Genomic DNA, 21,506 nt, shown 5'->3' with positions numbered 1-21,506 from the left:
CATTTAAGAATGCAGCCAATTAGCATCTTATGGACCATAGGAATATAGAATGTTATTAGAGAAAAAAATTAAAAATGGTAATGGTGGTTTATTATAGACATTGATCTGCATTCCAAGAAGTATTTGCATTATTTTCTGTGAGCCTTTGCTTCATCCAAGCATCTCACACTGACAGTCCCACAACCCTGTTATTCCTTTTTCTAGGTACTAGCCCCTTGTAAGTATAACTTCCTTTCTTTCTTTTATGATGTCTTAGTGCTGCAGGCACACAAAGTAGAACCTCTTTAAGACAGAAACCCCAGATTATGAACACAGTACCTTGCTATTGATATAAAGAATCTCTCGTTCTCTACCCCGAGAGCTAGCAAACTCTAAATCAGCCTTCCTCAGTCTGGTATTGACTACAAATCCCTGACTGAAGGCTGGTGAAGGCTGCCTTAAATTATTGATACAAAATCAATCCATCATGTTTGTATCTTCCTAATCTATTTGTTCACTGAAGCTGTATGTGTACTATAGCCATTGACAGCAGAGTTTTTATTCCCCATCCCTTTGATAACAAATTAATCAAGCTCAGGGCTGGATTAGCTAGTACAGAAACTGTCACAGACTATTTATGGCTTAATTCTATAACAAAACTACCACCTGTAGTTTAATGCAACCTTAACCCCAAACTTCTCAGAGCTGTCATTTAGGCAAATAATAATAATTCCCCTGTCTAACAGCAAATCAGTTCACCAAGACATGGATGTTAACTTTCCTTTTCCAATATATTCCCTACCAACTTTTATGAAAAGCCCCTTGACAGTTATTTGTAGGAAGTCCCCAGCTATGCTGGATAGATTAGAAAGCATGGAGAAAGCCTACAGAAAGCCTTATTCTGAGCCCTAGTGAGTTCCTAACTTCCTTTTCTTCTCTAAAGGCATAAAACAAGAAGTTGGTACTATTTGTGTGTCCTTATTTATCCCACCCCAGAGAGAATACAGTCTGTCTGCTTCTTACTCAAGACAAGCCGGCACTATTTTGAATGTCTGGTATTATGGAGAATAAGAATCTTGCTTCCTTTTAATTCAGTAGAAAGAACAACCGATTCTAAAAGAAACCAATACATGGAATGGAGTAAATGTTTTCTCAGAAACATATACAATATATTTCCTGGAACTCCCTTCCGTGTGATGTAAGCATAGTCACCTTCAGTGCCAGAGAAAGATGAGAGTTATTTCTCCCATTCTCTCTTTGGGTGAAGGATATACTTCAGAAGGCAGTAAGGAGTTTATATTTGTTTTCTTTTAGGAGTACTCAAACATCTGCATTCTGATTAATAGATGGGAGGCTGCATCATTTAGGGGAAAATGTAATCTTGCTATCGTCCCCTTTCCCTGCATACAACATTACAGTAGTTTATATATTGAAAAGTAGCTAAGTCTTTGGAGGGGGGAAAGTGCTCATGAGGAGAACAAATCCCAGTTGCTCAGAGGTGAAACACAGCATTAGTTTTGTCATATGAACTGCTTTTCAAAAACATTTTTGCTGTAGTAGCTACCCTGTTTACAGAGGGCATTTTATGTTATCTGGCTTGCTATTAAGTTCTACATGCCACTGTTTATTGGGAAGACCTACTCATGGTGAATGAGTTAAAAGAGAATGCTTTGGAAATGTGAGCATGGAGCAAAGCAAGAAATGTGAGCATGGAGCAAAGCTTTTAGCTGGCTGTTAAGGTAACATCAGTTGTATGTATCAGCCCTCCCCTGCCTTTCACACTTTATCAATCTGACTGATAACAATTTAGTTTCCCTTCACAGTTACAGATTTACAGAAGTTTTCATTAAGCTGTTTGAACTAGTTGTAAAAATCAGCATGAAATCCTGTCCTCATTATTCTTGTTAGGATGGTCGACTGAAACCTGGGGACCAGCTTGTATCTATTAATGAGGAATCATTGATTGGAATCACCTATGAAGAGGCAAGAAATCTAATCAACAGAACAAAGCCGAGGTAACCACTTGTTACAAAACCAAGCCTCTGAACATTCACTTTCATAGATTAATGTATTTAGCTCTTAAAATTATCAAAAGAGTGAGTTTTGGAAGTAATCATAGGAAATTAAAGTATATGAATGGGCCTCATTGGAGGCCTCATTGAATTATGCAGATCTTATTTTGATTGTATCGCATGGGTTTTCTTTTAGTTTTTCTAAACACTGTGCCCAAGACACAGAATGTTAGAAAATTAAGGTCTTTACAATTAAAATACTAGCCTATCATATCAAAGCCACTAAAAACAGTGTAATAAATTTTGATCTTACTGAATTTTATTTATTTACTAAATTTGATTTGTTTCCTGAATAGCTAGAAAGCTACAAAGAAGTCTTTATTATTACTGTAAGTATTCAGCATATGATACCAATTTACCACCTTTTTGTTCATTTAGATCAAATACCTCTTGGGAGATAGCTTTCGTTCGACGTGATTCTGATCCTGGTCAGATAGAAAATATGCAGCCATTCTCCAATCTGCCAAGTTCAGAGAGATGTGGACTACAGAATAATCTACCGAGCCTCAGTCCAACATTGACTTCTAATAAGAATGTTGCTGCCGAGAAGTCTGTTCTGAATATGGCAAGTTTAACCTGTCAAATAAAAGTTTTACTTTCCATAAAAAATTGCTCTGCTTTGAATAGGATCATTATAGTTAGGCAGCACCTAGTAGATCCTGGCTGATCTCGAAAACCTTGAAAAAATAAGCAGGGGAACTTATTTAGTATTTTGATGGGAAATCATTAGGAAATAAGGCTGTAGGCTAATCAACAAATAGTAATAAAAAAAAATCTTGGAGAATGGCAATGCCAAGCAATTTGCACAGCCATCCCCTTGAAGTCACCAGAAGTTGAGCTCATTTCAAAGAGGACTTTATGGTTTAGTTTTGCAAAATACATGACAAACTGTAATTCATATATATATATATATATATATATATATAAAAGATTTCTTGCAATGTTGTTCATGCATTGACTATCTTTATGAACTTAGAAGCAACTATTGTCTTCTGTAAGTGCATATCCAAATATGTGGAAATAGGTGAGCATTTATTTGCATAAGGCAATTCCTGTGCAAGATTTTAAAGACAGTTCTTTTGGCTTTTCTAGATGGATGGCATTTAAAAAAAACGTTATTTTTAAATTTATACGCCATCCGACTCCCGTGACTCTTTTGTTTGTTGCTAATAGGTAATAAGAAAAGAAAATCAAAAAAGTCATAATAAAAGAAGGTAGGATTACTGATGCAAGGCAACAGTGTTTAGACTCCCTGTAAAGTTTTATGAATGAGGCACAGCTATTACATAAAAAGCATTTTGTTTGCAAACACCCACTGTTTATTGATTATCTATCTATCTGTCAGCGCTTTCAAGGCAATTTGCAATTTAAAGTAGTGTGCACTAACATAATAATGTACACTTTCTGAAAAGAAGAAAAACAGATATTAAGAAATTAAACAGCAATTAAACTAGTTAAGAGCCAGCTCTTCAGGCTCCTTATTGCCAGCTGAATAGGACTGGCTGTCATGCTTAGTTTCCTTCTGTTGCTACCCCCTATTATACTCATTTTCTTATGCATAAAGCTTTCAACATAAGGAAGTAAGGAAATTCTATGCATTGCCAGTGCTGTTGCTGAGGAGAGTATGACTTTCAATGAAGTAATAAGCTAGATAAATTATTCATCTTCAACTTAAAACATCTGGCTACCAACTAATTACTGACAACAAAGGTCCGCATAGTTAAAGCAATGGTGTTCCCTATAGTAACATATGGCTGCGAGAGCTGGACCATAAGGAAGGCTGAGAGAAGGAAGATCGATGCTTTTGAACTGTGGTGTTGGAGGAAAATTCTGAGAGTGCCTTGGACTGCAAGAAGATCAAGCCAGTCCATCCTGCAGGAAATAAAGCCAGACTGCTCACTTGAGGGAATGATATTAAAGGCAAAACTGAAATACTTTGGCCACATCATGAGAAGACAGGATACCCTGGAGAAGATGCTGATGCTAGGGAGAGTGGAAGGCAAAAGGAAGAGGGGCCGACCAAGGGCAAGATGGATGGATGATATTCTAGAGGTGACGGACTCGTCCCTGGGGGAGCTGGGGGTGTTGACGACCGACAGGAAGCTCTGGCGTGGGCTGGTCCATGAAGTCACGAAGAGTCAGAAGCAACTAAACGAATAAACAACAACACCAACTAATTAGTACTATCACAAATGATTTCTTTGAACTCTTGGCCTGCACATGGCACAACTCACAGAAATACCTTGTTCGGTTTGGCTTGTCCCTCTCCAACCTTATATCCTCGGTATATGTTGCATTTCAGCTCCCAGCTGACATGTTTTTTGCCAGGTTTCTTGGGGTATTATGTGGGGCTTAAGTTCAATGTATCTGCAGGGCACCAGGCTGGGGAAGACTGCTTTGGATGAACAAAGTTGCTGCTTGAATTGTTCTACACAAAGTGGGCTCGTATTTGCCCACTTTAATTTGCTTTATGAAAAAAAGATCTCTGAAAAATGTCACTCTTTCCTTTGAGGAAAAAGTCATTTTCATTTATTCTTAAGGTATAAGTAGCAGCATTAGTCGGACAAAACAAATGAAACAAAGGGTTTCTGAAGAAGATCAACTAATATTCAAAATAATTGATTGTCTATATCAGCTTTTAAATTAGATGGCACTTCTCCTCTGGACGAATGTTCTCAGAAAAGATATTTTTGAATAGGATAAGGGAGAGTATATGTCCTAGGAGGTGTGGGCTGGTTTCTCCATTATCAGCATACTTCCTTTATGGAGAAACATATCTATGAATAGAAACATGATTTCATCAAGGCCTCTTGGTGAAAAGCAGTGCACAAAAAGCATGCTTCTCTTTGAAATAAAAACTCATCTAAAGGCATGCTGCATTTTTCAGAGAAATTTCAATGCACAGAATAATATGGTTGTGCAAAACTTTCAAAAGAGATGCTTTACAAGGCCAGGTTTCTGTATAAAGCAATCCTTTTTAAATTGATAAAGCATCTGCATCAGCTACAAGGCTCATGTGACTGCTTCAAGAGCTGCTCCTACATTTTCCATCTGTGTAGATGCACAGCCATTTTGCTTCATGGCTGTGCACAGTCCTAGAGAACTAGAGAACAATGTTTTATTCCACTGAGTGGTTCAGCTTGACTGAGAAGAGCCTTGCACTGAGTTAGACTAAAATTCCAATTAGAATTCAAGTCCCAGGAAGCGAGCTCATTGAATTGTTGGAGTCTATGCATATGATTGTACATTAAATAAATGTACAATCATATGCATAAACTCCAGCACCAGAAGAAAGAACAGAAGTGGGGAGAAAGCAGAAATGATATTCTACGGATTTATAAAGCTGTATTTGAGAAATTCTGCCTACAGTGTTTCTCCAACACTGGCATGCAGTTTTAATAAATTTGCATAAAGTAGAATGTGGTGTTTATTTTTAATGGCATTAATAATTTCCAGCTTGTTAAGAAATGTCATGAAACCACGAAATCCTCAATGCTGCAGGTTTAGTTAGAAGGTCTGGAGAAATGCCTTCATCTGACAGGTTGTGGATTACTTAATGCATAGTTCCATATGCCCATATTTACCTTTGGGGGCAATGAATTAAACTCAGTGCTGTTTTGGATCACTTGTACTCAAAATTATCACTTAAGCATTCTCTGTGTGAAGCAACCAAGGGGAAAAATGATATGAACTAGTCCAGATTCAAAAAGCAGTAGAAGAGCCAGTAGCATATAGTAAATTGATTGAAAGTGTTTCTCAATATAGAATCTGATGGGGTGGTGGGTTCCTTAACTAGGATCTCTTGGTTAAGACTGCCATGTTAGAAATCTTGAGATACTTATGGATGCCCCGTATCTAATGGAACACTCCCCTCTTTTTTGTGGTTCTTGGTTTGATTGACTTGGTTATCATTGATTGACACAGGCTTCTGATAAAGTTACTTGTAGTTTGGCCTATACTTACCCAGCTTCTTCCATGGGGCCACATCACAACATTAGGCAAAAGTATTTGCAGAAATATCCACTTGTTCTGATCCTGTTTGAGGGGAAAAAATCAATATTATCCAAAGGTTCTGCTAATCTTTATTCTATGGACTAAGATTACTGTGGTAAAAGTACTCAGTTGGCTTTATAAGCAGATCTTAATAGTTGTTAATATTAAACTTGTTGGGTGTTAGGCAAAATGTAAGCACATTTTTTTTCCATAATAGGCTAATAATTTGGCTAATAAAAAATTGACATTAGTATTTAGTCTGGGACCCAACCTACTTTAGTAAATGGTACTTCCTAATTTTTATGTTTTTCTTTCATAGATGAAAACTGGATTCAAGAAAGGAGAGCAATTTTCAGCCTTTTCTACAGACAACAGTTCCATTGATGTATCAGCTGGGGGTAAATGCTTATTCATTTGTTCACACTCTCTCTCTCTCTGTTATTACTTTTCACATGAGTTTCCTTTTCTTTAAAAAAAAACACTATGTGGGCTTTTTCTTTGATAATGTAATGAAAAACTGAAATGAATGAATTGTTGAGACCTCTTTTTTCAGTTTATGACAACTGAATAAGCTTTGATTGCCCTTGTTTGTAACATTTGCTTGAATTGTATAGCTACTGTATGGCACTTAAACTGACAGATTGTGGTTGTAAATCTCAGGGTATGGTCCAAACTTTAGTAACACCAAGGAAGTTGCAATACGGTAATTTAGACTTAGGTGAAGCAAGCGGGCCTTTGTGGCCAGACTGTGGATGGGAATCCCTCTAAGAAACCATATACATTGCTTTAAGTTCCATGATAGAAAAAAATATGAGATATAAATTGAATTATGAGATGCTTTTCAAAGTACATTGCAGGGAATGTGGGGATCCCAGAAAATTATAAGGGGTTCTTCTCTGAAAATACCAGGAGCTGTGGGCAAACATACTCACAATGACTGATATTCCCTAGAATGGACAGTTCAGTGTGTCCAAGGATGCAGCCATAGTTCCAGCAGCAATTGTTAAATCCAGTAAGCCTGGCTGGAACCCTGCATGGGCTAAGACTCTGTCCTTATAGATTCCCAGAACTTCCTGCAATGCACAGGAGTTCAGATTTTCAAATTTCTCTAGCAGCAGTCAGGAGTTAAAATTATTGATTGAAGGAATAAGACTCTCTGAGCTCCAATTAGTAAAATTTATTCAAAAAAGAGCTTAAAGTAACAATACTGTACAAGAATTCTATTAAGTACTTTGCTTTCAAATGGGAAACCTATATATAGGCTTCTGGTTCTCTTTCTCATGTGAGAACCAGCTTTTACACAAATGTGGAAAGGTCCTCGTCAGATAGATAGATGTGAAATTATCCCAGAAAGGTGCTTTGGGGTGGGGTTTTGTTTGTTGGATTGGTGTCTTTGAGTTAATCATGACTCCTGACAACTTCATGTCCATGCAGTTTTCTCTGGCCACATTATACAAATGATTTGTCATTGCCTTCTTCCAGGATGTTTTTCAACTTCCCAGTCTAGGTGAGAGAGAATGACTTGTCCAAAATCACTGAGCTTCCATGCCTAAGGGATGATTAAAACCTGGATCTCTCCACATCTAGTCCAGCCCTTTAACCACTACACCACATTGGCTCCCATCCCAGAAAGCAGAGAGTTTGAAATCTGCCAAGCTTCTAGTATTTGTAATCAATATGCTCACTTCATATTCATCAACAATTCCGTACATCAATATCAAGTTATTATAGAAATTAACCTTTCCATACTGAGGCATTTATACACAAACACATTTGTATGTGTACATTAGGGACATATACACTAAAGGATCTTGCTTAAAGCATCTCTGACAAATGGCTATCTAATCTGCACTTGATTGCATCCAATGAAGAGAAGCCTACTACTTCTCTGAGTAATTAGTTCCACCATCAAACTCTACTGGACCATTCCTGGAATAGCTGAATCAGCATCGTCTAGAAGATAAACAGGACATTGTTTTCACCATGGCATGAGTTTTGCAGACTGGTATAAATGTCTATAGATTCCTTTAGTAATTTGGCAGAGGCCATTGCTTATGTTGATTGTGAGTCCAATATAGCATATTGTTCGAGAGTGGGTTGGTATTGAGATTAAATGCCTTTGTCCAGATTGTAACTATGCATAATTATATCAATGTATTCCACAATAATAATAAATAATTGGCTTAAATTAATTGTATTAGTTATATTCCAGTTTCCATTTATGCTTCAAAAAGCCAGCAAATTGAAAATAGCTACTAACTGTGCAATATAAGCTTTAAAATTTCACTGAACCTCATATGCTATTATGAATAATATTCACAATTTGCATTAGTATTGCAAGTCAAGTTTGAATAAGAAGGGCTGATCAAAGCAGATATGGAAGAAGTGCAACTACCTCTATCACTTAGTAGAGAAGAAATTGAAGAATGAGTGAACATTGGAATGAGCTTAATACTATCATCTTAAAGCAGGAATTCACCTGCTTTTTAAAGCAGTAGCCGTAATGGCAATTATAAAATAAATGTAGAGGAGCTTCCACAGGTTATTCTAAGGTAACATTGAGGTTTGTAGACACCATTGGCTCCCTTATTTGCTTGCTTGTTTAGACAGCTTGGAGTTCAGTTCCCCAAATTCAAGGCAAGGAGCAGAATGAGGCAGTCAGTACTCGCTGTAGTAAAGCAATATGGGCATGCAAAGATCATCACTGAGTCAGTGCCTCCTGGGTTATAGTAGCTTTTGAAGTAACAAAAATCGCTTCATCCTGATCCACATAGAAAGGGAGCTCCAACCCCTCCTAGTTTCTAAAAGATCTAAGCTTTTAGTATGAGAGTAGACCTGTCTGGCTATCAAAACCTCTTTCTTCCTGCATATATATTCCATATGGAAGCAGTAAAGATGGCATGAAACCTTAGTTTGGCAGCCTGGTACTTTACCCTACAGCTGCAACAATGGTTATACAGCTTCTGTTTGGCGGGTGGGTAATGGCTCGCTTGAGTCCAGATCCTGGGTGCAGAGCAGAAGGAAGCTGTTATTATAGGCTCTGCAGAATGGGGTCAGAATCTGCAAAGTGATATGCACATTGTTACAATTGAAGCCCCAGCCCTTTTTTGACACACATACAAAAAGGGCAGGGCTGGGATTGTGACAACATGCCTGCCATCTTGCAGATTTTGCCCTCCTTCACCAGTTGTTGTTATGTAGGCAGAGAAAATCAGACTATGAAGATTTTTGCTGTGATTGTGAAACTGAGAAAAATTGACAAGAAGGATTAAATGGAGTCTTCTGCTAAATATATGTGCATATGTATCCACCAATGTCCTGGTAAAAGATTATCCTCTTTGTGGGTGTGTTTTAGGACTTGAAGTGACAATATATATATAAATATACAAGTTATTTTTGTGTTCCGTTTTTTGAACAATAGCTCCCTTCCTCTCCTACTCATATGGCCACCTATTTTACAACAAGGAAAAGATTAAGGACAGTTTGTGATACAGCTTTTTCAAAACAGGAACATTTAGTCTCCTTGGAACATATCTCAGTCTTTGGAAAGCTTGAAACAGATCTCTGATTCCCATTCACAAATATCTCTTGTTTAGATGAAGGGATGGACAAGGATGCAAATTACTTAAGGTTGCGGGTTTCCCATGCCCTGTGTTACTCCAGTTCTGTATTGGGAAAAATATATATTGGGGGCCCTTCTTCTGTTGTGCCATTGGTGATGCTGGTTGGAAATTATAATCCAACATATAGCATCTTAAGACTACCAGTGTGAGAAAGCCTGCATCATGGGGCTAGTGTGATTTTGAAAAAGCAGTTAGTGATTTGCCAAGAGAGTCTTTCCAAAACAAATTGCTTGCCATAAGGACGATCTTCATAAGTGTATTCACAACCAATCTGTCTCCTATGTCTTGTTAAAAAAAAAGTATCTGTCCTAACAGGAACCACGCTGAGATGAGGAGTAGGTCTCTAGTGCTTTATTACTGCTACATAAGACAGAAAATCCTGACAAACTGAAGAAGCGTGGGAAAACCCAGACAGATAAACCCTGATAGTTAAGGCGAGTCTGATCTGTGTCTCTTTGAATGGCCGCTTAATTCCTCAGTACTACGCATGCGTTTTCCCCCCTGGATAGAGGCCCAATCCTGCTCGCCATCAGTACTCATGACAGTATCACAGGTACGAGCCATGTGCTTCTATCATAACATGACCTTTACTGTTTCAAGAATACCTTTTTGTTTCATAGTGTCTTTATCAATTAAGCCCCAGGTATATGTGATTGTATTTCCCATCCCTCCTCATTTCTTGGTGGGTAAATATAAAGGGATACAGCAGCACCTGTAAGTTTCCATTTTAATAGCATCTTGCTTAATATTTAAAGGGGAAAAATTATCAACATTTGGCATTCAGGTGATTAGCTGAGTTGTTTGAACAGCAGGAGTTCAGAACATAGTCTTCAGCAGAAAAAAAAATCCAATTAGATTTCCAATTAATATGCAACCTGTTGTCTCATAGCTGTTAGCCCTCCTGGAGAATTGATTATGGACCACAAAGAAGGAAGATTTCCCTCAATCCCTCAGTTCGCCTCAAAGCAGATAAACTAGAGATGGTAAATATCTTATTTTAATTTTTGTTCTTATGTGGTTTGATAGCAAATTTTTCAGAACTCACATTGAATGTTACTTCAAAATAAAGTTACTATTCCACGTGGGTCAATAATTAATTCATCAAGCTTATAATTTATGATGCTGCGTCTATATTGATATGTGGTCAAATTGTTTAGTCAAGAATGAAATGATCTGGCTGTATCAATATATTTAGGAACCTGATGCTCCATTTAAAGCTGTGGTTTCATTTGCTAGCCTTGGAAATGCTTAATGTCTTGTTTGTTGTTTGGCAAACAATATAGGATGTTTGTTTATTCATTCTGCCCCGCCCCACCCCCAAGCAGCTGGAAGGAAGTTACAAGTGACTTAGGGTAACCCTGCGTGTTTTCTTTGGCATTCCAGCTGCAGCAGCTGTTATGTTTGAAGGGGCAAGCCATTTCTTAAAGTGTAAGTTGCCTTTTCAGAATAAGGAGCTCATGCAGCAAGTGTTCCAAAGAAAGTTCTAGCTATGCCCGCAGAGCCCGTATCTTAGAGTGCCACCTGTAAGTTTTGACCTACAGATAAGATCCGAAGGGCCATGTGTGGTTTTCAGTGTGTTCAGGTTTTGTCCATTCTTACTTAACCAACATGTTTCTAGCTACCTTTGGCAGGAGGGCCAGGTAAAACTCACTTGGCATCAAACATGCTGTCCTTTTTAGTCAAGATGGAAAAAGAAATTGTCCAGGATTATAAGAGCTGTTTGGATCAAGCCAAAAGCTTGTATACTCGTTCTGCATATTCTTTCTGTTTAACTGCATTTATACCTTATATATAAAGGACATATACATCTTACCTTTTCCCTTGGAGTTCAAGATGATATACATAGAGGGTTTGCCTAATTTTATCCTCGCCACAACAACCCAGTGAGGTAGATTTTGCTGAAAGAGAAAGATGGACCCAAAATCCCTCGGTAAAATGGGGGCATGAACCCAGGTGGTCCAGCACTCTAAATGCTACACCGCACTGGCTGCTCCACAATGCCTCCCTGATTTGATCACCCGTCTCAAGCTCATCCTGAGCATTTCAGCCAAAGAGATTAGAGCATGTTCTGCAAACTAAGGTATTTTGAGAGGTCTGATATAAGCATCTGGTTCTGTGGAGAACTCTACACCTTTCTCATTCCCATCCTGATATGACTCAATGTTACTGACTCTCCATGCCATCAGATTTCTATTGTTTCCCCTGCATCTATTTTCTCCTTTAAAACCAGCTCATGCATTTTGGCTCAGATTTCTGGCATTTGCTCAGGAAGAGGTATATGAAATATCCCTTTCCCCATGTGTGAATTTTTCCCTGTAGTTTTTTGGCCTATTTGTGTATTTATTTTATTCAGTTTAGATGCTACCCAACTCCAGTAAGGACTCTAGATGGCTTTTTTGGATAACTATCATGTTTTGTACTTATTTCTACTCTTTCACCTTTTGAACATACCAGAGGACCTTTAATCTTCATTAGCTGGAGAAGATTCTTCTTTGAACCAGATGCTCACCAATTTCAGTCTTGCTTTTCTGAGTTCACTTGAAATGACATTGTGCCGCAGTTTAATTTTAATGCCAGCATTCTGGTTCCATTCTGGTTGTCTATTTTGTGAAGTCCAGGTTTATTAGAAGATGTTCCCTAATACCTAATAAATCTAAACTCTTTGTCATTAGCACCACCATCCAGTCCACCTCCACCAGCCCTACTATCCTCTGTACAAAACAAGTAACCTTTCAGAAAACAATATTTTTGTCTTTCAAACTTCCCAGCAACTTAAAGTCAGTTGATTTCAACTATGACAAAATGTCTTTGACTTTCAGCTCTGGTTACATTGACCAATGGCTGTGAACAGTTTGGGACTACAGTGTGTCCTGCTTGCCCAGGTTGCCAAATACATTAATGTCAACAAGATTGGATTCAAGACCTCATAACGAAAGGGAGAATTAACACGCAGGGGAGATCCCATCATAGTGTAGCTGAAAAAAGAGGCTAGGTCTTTGAAGCCAGATGCTGTGCTGAAACACTTGCAAAAATGTTCACCATGGAAGTAAATTATCTGGAAATCTTTTGCCAACCTGTAGTTTCCACAATTCCTCCTCCTGAAAGTTAGAACAAGATGTGCCTTTCTTTATCTTAGTTCTCCTGAATTCCTGAGAGATTATTTTAGTTCTGAGGCCATATCAACAAGTCCGCTAACTCTTCAGCGTGCAAATAATTTGATTCTGACGTTTTCAGTTCCCTTGAGATAGTTAGATATTTCCTGACCAGCTTCTCAGGTGGTCAGGATCTTCAGTCGCCCCACTCATGTTGCATTCATGAGTCTGCCATGCATTTAACTTTGGAGTTGACAAGTGCGGAATAGGAGGTCACCCACCCTTCCTTCGTGCTGTTGTGTATTAATACGCCACCATTCTTTCTTACACTCTTGCTTCAGACATATCTGAAAAAGGTGTTTTTGTTGCTGGTAGTATTCCTAGCCATTCTCAGCTTGTTCTGAATCCTAGCTTTCCTGAGTCTGTCTCCTTAACTTTTCTTCCGTGTTCTGGTCCTTTCTTGTTTCCTGATCCTCGTTAAGCTTTTTGTTTATCGTCTATCTTTTTTCTTAAACAGAATTGCTTGTTATTGTGTATCGAATAATATTCGCTCCTTGTTAAAAAACATTCCTCCACCAAACCTTAGGCTCTCATTCAGGTCAAGCTCCACTCCTCATGGCCATGAACATGCCTATGTGGTTTTCTTGGCTACAGCACAGAAGTAATTTGCAACTCCTCCTCCTGGAATATTTTCTCAGCTTCCAGCCTAGCCCACAGCCCTGATAACTGCTGGTCATCTTCCATTCAGGTTCCAACTAAGACAAACTCTGCTTAGTTTCCAAGCCCAAAGAAGGTCAGTCTGGTAATGCCACCTGCTGAGACAGGCTTCTTTTAGACATTGGTATCTTTACATTTAACTGAAATACTTTGACCACATAATGAGAAGACAGGACACCCTGGAGAAGATGCTGATGCTAGGGAGAGTGGAGGGCAAAAGGAAGAGGGGCCGACCAAGGGCAAGGTGGATGGATGATATTCTGGAGGTGACGGACTCGTCCCTGGGGGAGCTGGGGGTGTTGACGACCGACAGGAAGCTCTGGCGTGGGCTGGTCCATGAAATCACAAAGAGTCGGAAGCGACTGAACGAATAAACAACAACAATCTTTACATTTAATTAAACCAAAGCATGTAATTTCATTTTTCAACCAAAAAGGCTGGGACAAATTTACAAAAATTAACAATGCAGCCCTTGCCCTCAGGCTTGTGAATTAAAACAATATGGCACAAAATGAAAATGAATTGGGCAAGAGGAGAAAATGTTCTCAGAAGTACTCTTTCCCACAGGAAAGATTAAAGCAAACTTCCTGAAGCTGCTCCCTGTATGGCTGAAGTATGGAACCACTTTGGTCTTTCCTTTGCATAACGTTCTTGGAGTACCAAGGGCGCAGTCACACAGTCGCCCTTGGTCTTCTGGCTAATGGATCAGGAGATGCTGAAGTCTCTGAGCTTAATGTTTTTTTCTGGAAAAAAGAGGTAAATCAAGCTCCTTGCAGTTTTTTCTCCTCTGGCCAGTAGTATGCAACCTAGCAGTTCTCCAAGCTTGCTAAAATTTAAAGCACACATTTGACTATAGTCATCTTTAGATTTTTCATAAGATCATGGATTCCAGAAGTTCCACTTATTCCCCCTACCTTCAGACTCCTGATACTTATATGTGCGAAAGCAATTGGTAAATGGCTGTAATATATAATTTACGAACAGGCTTCATTCATATGCTTATGCCAAAGAGGAGTACGATCTTCTCAGCACTGCTGCTCTGAATTTTTCATCAATTCAGTCAGAACCTGCTGAAAAGAATGAGGTTATAGAGCAACTTGAGTTTGATTGAATCTGAAAGCTGATATGTTGGGTGTTTTTTTACCTGCAGACAGAATGAGAACATTACACAGTGGGAACAATTTCTTCACATAAAAAGGTGCACTTAACAGTGCCATTTCAGTCTAAACTGAACTTTCTGTTTGTGAAAGATAGAACTACCATACAGGTCTTTTTATAACCCAGAGCTATAAAGCCAAATCTAATGCCCCTTTAAGATTAGAAAACCTGAACTCTCCTCACCTCCAGCTTTTTCTTTCATTTCTTTCATTTTTTTTTTCTTGTCCAGGCTCTGAAGTATCTTGGGATTCAGTCTACAGAAGAACAGCAAGAAATCCTAAGGCAACAGCTAGCAAAGGATTCCGAGGGAACAGTCTGTTTTGGAGGTAATTAACTGAAGGGACCTTTAGGAAAATGTAACAGAGATTTCAGAATGTCTCTTCCATATAAAACTCTTCCTGACAGAAATAATTAAATGTGCTTCAGGGGTTGATTGGGTATTTTGTAAGGCATTGCATGAAGCGCTTATGTGTAATGTGAAGGTTTGCATTCCCATTTTAAAGGTATTCTTCTTTGTTAACCAACACATTTCTTACCTTCTCATCTAGCAGGATTAACTTACAAATTAAAACACTTCTTATGCAGCCTTATTCCACTATACTTAAGAAAAAGAATAAATGTGCAGAATAAATTAAAAGGAGTGGGAAGGTTGGTGGGTCATATTTGCAGATGATGAATAAAATTGGTTAAGAAGATCTTGTTGTCCTCATATCTTTGTTGTGGGCTTTCCATAGATTTATGAGTAGCCATTAAGAAAACAAAATTTAGGACTGGACAGACCTGATCCAGATATTATATTTTATGATAATGAATGAAAATGTAAGGGCTGGTCCTAGCTTCCTCACAGTGGTGTCTTCATATACCATCCCATAGCACATTTTCCTCATTTTCCTTGTTCTGCCCATCTTTACCAAGAAGCAGGAATTGAGTTCTGCTCAGAGTTTATTGGCTTATTATTATTTGGCTTTTGTTGTCATAGCACTTTGTGGATTACCTTGAAAACATAGTGCAAATTACATTTTAGTTAAAGTTTAATTAATTAATTAATTAGAATTGGTTGAGGCTTAAGATTGCATACTTAGCCATGGGCCCATCCCGTCTTCAGTGCTAAGGTGCTAGAATTTCCATTCCTATTGGATGTTAAATTTCTGCAGTACAATAACAATTTGCAACAGAAAAATTTAGAGTGCTGCCCAAATCCTCTGAAAGAGATGCTTCTCAACACACAGGAGCACATGCAAACTATTTCCCTTTGAATCATTCAAATAGTCACTTTAACACAATTGCACAATAAGGCTATCCACATAATGTGTGCATGCACATTCCCTTAGCTTTGCATCAATACCTCTTCTGAAGGTTTTTCAGCATCCTATCAATTAGTTACTTCTTTAACGAAACCTGTAATTCATCCTTACATTTGGTCTAAATGGCAGCAATGGTGTGTTTGCTCTTCAAATAAGAAAAACAAACCAATATCATGCTATGGCATGCATTTCTAGTTTGGAAAGCAATCACAAGCCCATAGCTTGCAGTTTTTATTTAACAGTAATTTGCCTAAATGCTTCTGAATATATGAGGGAAGAAGGAGGAAGCATGCAGGCTTTAGTGTGCGTGCGCTCTCTCTCTCTTTTGTGCCTTTTAGTCAGTCTTAACTTTTGGTGACTATATAGAAAAGTCCCTGCAGTTTTCTTGGCAAGGTTTTTCAGAAGTGGTTTGCCCTTGCCTTCTTCCTGGGGCTGAGAGAAAGTGACTGGCTGAAGGTCACCCAGATGGCCTTGTGCCCAAAGTGGGACTAGAACTCACAGCCTCCCAGTTTCTAGCCTGGTGCCTTATCCACCACACTCGCTCTTTTTAGCCCTTTCTATTAGGAAAGACTGAGGTTCATGAAAATTAAAATGGAAGGAAAGATTAGCTATTTTTTAAGCTGTCATTTCGTAATATATATTCAAACATTTGCATCCAATTTGGAGATGTGTGGAATGGACTAAAGTTCGGAAATAAATAGTAAATATCTAACTGGTAATGGGTTGTTGGATTAAAAGTGTAAATTGACTTTTTTGTAGTTGACAGTACAAAGTTATTCTAACTTAAATTCTATGTTAGATTTTGTTCAGGTGGCAAGAAATTTATTCTCTCAGCAACTGGATGAGGCTGGTCAAGGCCCCGTACATGAAATTGCTAAATTATTAGATTCACAGGTAAATAATATGATTTTTTTTCCTGACAGCCTCCAAATAAACTATGGTGGAATTTTAATTTTAAATTCCTTGAAGACTTCCAGCCCACTATGGTCTTTCAAGAGAATGACTAGAAAGGATAGAATTTCTAAGAGTGCTCATAACAAGGCACAAACTAGTTTCAATGCTCTGATATGATCATGGTTTTCCACAAATTATAGCTAATTATTGCATGCATTGTTTGTTTGTTTGTTTAAAATAGTCTTCCCTAACCCAGGACCATCCAGTTGTATTAGTTTCCCCACTTGAGGGCAGCAGGTGAAGAAAGCTTATTTAAAATAATTGGGGATGACAGATTAGGCACTAATAGCAGCAGGGTGCCAATGCCCTGGAGTTATCTTCTGAGAGAGAGCCTTATGGCTGGCTGCCTAGGGGCAAATTAAAAACTTTTCCTTTAAAGATCCCAGCAATTCTTGAAAGCTAACTATTTGATTATATACCTATAATCCTCACTCTCTTTTCTACTGCTATCCTTCATGTGTTTTTTGTTTTGTTGCCATTTTAATTGTAGCTTGTGTGAATTTAACTAGTCCAATTGTGTGCATATTTCTTTATCTGTTATAAAATCAATCAAGCTTGCTTCCACTAATGTAAATAATATTGCAACTTAAATTACTACAGTACACTATCTAGTATTTTGAAATGTAAAAATGAAATAGTTCCCCACCCACCCTCTTTAATTGTACATGTTAGCTTTGTAAGTTTAATCTATCTATTTACATAGTAGAGAGGACCTTCTGTTAACTGGGTTGGGTTAGAAAACTTAAAACATTAGGTTTGATAGCAGACTAATTTTATTAATTTTTTCTGTTATCTGTATCCATATATTCCCTCATACTCAACTTCTGCTCCTAATTTTTCAATGAATACAGATTTTATCCTGTGACCTTCCAGAAAGACACAAAATGGAAGAACTTAGGAAAGAGAAAAATGAAGCTTTGAAAGAAATACATCAACTGAAGGTGACATTTTGCTTTGATCATTTTAAACATCACTACTCTTTGCTTATTTTAAACATATTGCAGTACCTACCACTTAGTAGAAAGGTGACATAGATGTAGTATGATTAAATAAAATTAACAACATTATTTGCTTTCTTTATACCATGCTATTACAATTACCTAGATATGCAGTTTAATTTTGCTCTTGCTATAAGAAAGAGGTAGTGTAAGTAATGCCTTTTTTGGACAGGGAGAAGAAAATATGTGGCAGTTATTTGTTCTTGTATAAAATGCCATGGTATGCCTATGTAACGCCTGCTCCGTGAGCTGCACTGGTTGCCAGTTAGCTTCTGGGTGCAATTCGAATGGCTGATTACAACTTATACTCCTTTGTGGCCTAGGGCCTGGCTGTCTGTGGGACTGCCTAGCTCTGATACTTTCTACCCATACTGTATGATGGGTGGGCATGCTCTGGGTTCCATCAAATGAATAGTGTCACCTGATGACACGCAGGAAATGGGCCTTCTCTCTCATGATTCCTTCATCCCCCCAGATATCCACATGGCTCCAATCCTGCCTGCCTTTAAATGTCTCTGAAAATCTGACTGCTTCCCCAGGCCTTGGGTTAGGGTGGATTACAAGCCCCTTTTAAGATTTTAAGATATTATATATTTGCTGAATGTTCTTTTTCCAGGACACACTTTGTTATTTTGGGGTTTCTTTTACTTTTGATGTTATACACTGCCTGAATCATCTGAAATTGGACAGCCTTCATTCATTCATTCATTCATTCATTCATTCATTCATTCATTCATTCATTCATTCATTCATTCATAAAGTCCTGTCCCAGCTATTGTTCACCAGTAACTACTTCTGGTTGCTTTTTATTTTATATATTAACATATATTTTTATCCATTCCATTCCCATATAGCCATTGTTTTTTTGTATGTTGCCCTGAAACCTTGGGGGGAAAAGTTGGATGAAAACGTAATTTATTTTTAAAGTATCTTCCCTGTTTATTAGGAAGAGGTAAAGTGGCTCACAAATTAAACACAACCCTTGGGGACTACATGGGTAGATCTATACAGTTTTTTCAGCAAAAAAGAGTATTTTTACTCTTGATGTATCCTTTATGCTTTCTTAATGACTGTATCCCACCTTTCTTATGCTGGTCTATGACCATAATAAAGATTTGATTGATGCTTCTTAACAGGAAGTATCAATTCCTAGTCTTATACATGTGCTGGGTTTTAAACTCTTTTTAAAATTGTTACTTAGTGTAAGTTTTTAAATGTTGTACTGGCTGAAGGTTTCTGTCATCATAATTTTTGTTTCCTTAGTTCTCTAACTTCATGGAATAATCACTGTTCCTGTGTGATTGCCTGCAGTAAGACTTAATTTGTTTAGTAATTAAAAAAAACAAAACAAAAAACATTTGTTTGATTATGTCCCTTGGATATGTCCCCAAGAGAAAATTCTCTGCAGACTTCTACAATATGTTTTCAATGCTGGCAATGCATAATTGCTATTACTACCTACTACAATGAATTATTGTTGGACCTTGTATATGCTTTAATTTGTAACTGTGTTGCTTTAATTTTGATCATTTTTAACTATGGGCCTCACTGAACTTATCCATATAAAGTTTGATTAAATGGAATTAAGAGAGATTATTTAACCAACTGAATCATAGGTAATGGAATCATTAAAGTCAGAAAGCACAGAATCTCGTACACGGAGGTCCCCTGAGATTGTTTCTGTAAAGAAAGGAAATTGAGGGCTTTTTCATCAGACTTTCCCAGTGAGGACAACAACTCCCATCCATAGCTGGCCGCACATGATAGGAATTAATCCAACACATCTGCAAGGCACAAGTTTGGGGATGCAGAACATCATTATTTCCACAATGCTTTTGGACCCCACCTAGATTGCCCAGGCATCCTTACAATGCTTGTTTAAAAGAATACTCACCATACCCAGAAAAAGTGGCAAGTAGTATGAAACACCCATGCTGGGGAAAGGGCAAGAGGGAATAGCAAGGAGCCCCCTCACAGGCTGTCTTCTAGTGTGTGGGTGTTTTGTGACTTGCCCTGTTCACCGTGACAGCTAGTTTGCAAGAATTTACTGTTGGCCACCCAGAGTTGCAAGAACACCCATAACTTACTCAGAAGGTATCCACTGGCCTAAAACGGCTGCCTCCTACTGTGTAGGAGACTGCCTGCCTAACCAGCATTCTGAAGTAGTTTGGAGCAGAGGAAGAATTTGTCTCTATGAAGAAAATAAGGAGCCTTGGCCTGTGATCTCAGAAGAATGGGATCAACTTGGAAAGAGTTTTCTGGGGGAACACGTGGTCCTAAAGTCCACTTCCAGTGGGAAGAAAACCAGTCACCTTGGTTTATTCATTACGGAAGGGATTCACATCTGTATGTATGTGTTGGAGTGTCTGAATTGCACTTGCAGTTCCCCGTTTTTTAAAACAAATTGTTCAGTGGAAATAGTCTCATTCCTTTTGAGGAGAGTCTGATTCCTCATTTACTTGCATCCTGTCAGATGTATCCATTTCACAGAACATTAAGATGGCAGCGCAATGGTAGCACTATGGCAAGTTTCCTCTTTCCTCTCCAAGATGAAATTTGACCTTTAACAGTCTTCCTTCAACAATATAGTGGACATTTGTTCCTTTTTCTCTTTTCCCAGCATTTTATATCTTTTTTTTAACTCATCATTTTAATAGAAATTAAGCATTTTTCTCTCAACTATATACGTTTCATTGTCATGCCTTTCCCACAAGGTTTCAGTCATTAAGATGTTTCAGACAAGGAATCAATTTTTTTCTTCTTTCTTGCCTCCAGCCTACCTGATTGATGTGGCACACAGTGACGTCAAGCTGTCAGTTTAATGCTTTCAGATGCCATTAGGAGGGAAATGCCAGTAAAAAATAACAAGCCTGCTCCATTTTTTACAGAGTCCAGATATCTTCACATTTAGCATTGCAGGCTAACTGTATTTGCTGTTTGTTCATGTGACCCTCTCACATCCCTAATTTTTTTAAAAAAACACAGCTGTAGGGTGCATTTCCAGAATGAAGGGGGAAAAGGGATTGTGCATAGTAGCTGTTCCTGACATGGTGGATGAGAACAAACCAGCCAATCTGATGAATGACTTTCTCCTATTAAAAGCATGCAGCTGGGGCGTTTCTGATCTGCTCCTCTGGCTGATTCAAGTCACTCTTGACTTGATTGCTTTAGTAAATCTGCAAAGAAAATAATGGATTTTGATTAGCAGTCAGGAGAGCTTCACACTCCCTACAACGTAGCTATAGTTGTTGTTGTAGTAGAACCAGAAGAAGCCTTCTGTGCTCTTGTGTATTGTGTGTCTGCAAATATGCACACAAGCACATATTGTGAGTAAGTGGAATTTGAACTGCCTGAACAGAATGAATGACTTGAAAAAATGTGAGTTGTTTAATTTGAATCTGTGTACATTTCCAAGAAAATCACTGCTGGTACCTATGAAGCAATACAACAGGAAATTTTCCTTAGATGTGTTCAGAGTGCTATTCTGTCACAACTATCTGATCCCAAATAAGAGGAATACTTTTGAAGCAGAGACTGAGTTGTAGCCCTATTTATTTATTTATTGCTATTGGAAACAGTCACCTTTTCACTGATGGAACAATACTGTGAGATTAAG

At 38.1% G+C, this 21,506-nt stretch overlaps 1 protein-coding gene across 1 annotated transcript in view; it reads left to right on the top strand.

Moving 5' to 3' along the window:
• The window catches only part of STXBP4 (syntaxin binding protein 4), a 99,297-nt gene that overhangs the window by 20,403 nt on the left and 57,388 nt on the right, over window positions 1–21,506 (top strand). Inside the window, exons 9-16 of the mRNA XM_063293602.1 lie at window positions 1,888–1,994; window positions 2,430–2,616; window positions 6,364–6,442; window positions 8,537–8,544; window positions 10,564–10,650; window positions 14,864–14,960; window positions 16,738–16,832; window positions 17,744–17,833. Coding sequence (XP_063149672.1) covers window positions 1,888–1,994; window positions 2,430–2,616; window positions 6,364–6,442; window positions 8,537–8,544; window positions 10,564–10,650; window positions 14,864–14,960; window positions 16,738–16,832; window positions 17,744–17,833 — 750 coding nt within the window. The remainder of the gene's footprint in view (window positions 1–1,887; window positions 1,995–2,429; window positions 2,617–6,363; window positions 6,443–8,536; window positions 8,545–10,563; window positions 10,651–14,863; window positions 14,961–16,737; window positions 16,833–17,743; window positions 17,834–21,506) is intronic.

The sequence above is a fragment of the Candoia aspera genome, chromosome 2 (assembly GCF_035149785.1).
Source record: "Candoia aspera isolate rCanAsp1 chromosome 2, rCanAsp1.hap2, whole genome shotgun sequence".
NCBI classification, from domain to species: Eukaryota; Metazoa; Chordata; class Lepidosauria; order Squamata; family Boidae; genus Candoia; species Candoia aspera.
The sequence above is the reverse complement of the archived record's forward strand: the minus strand, read 5'-3'. Positions and strand labels throughout refer to the sequence as shown.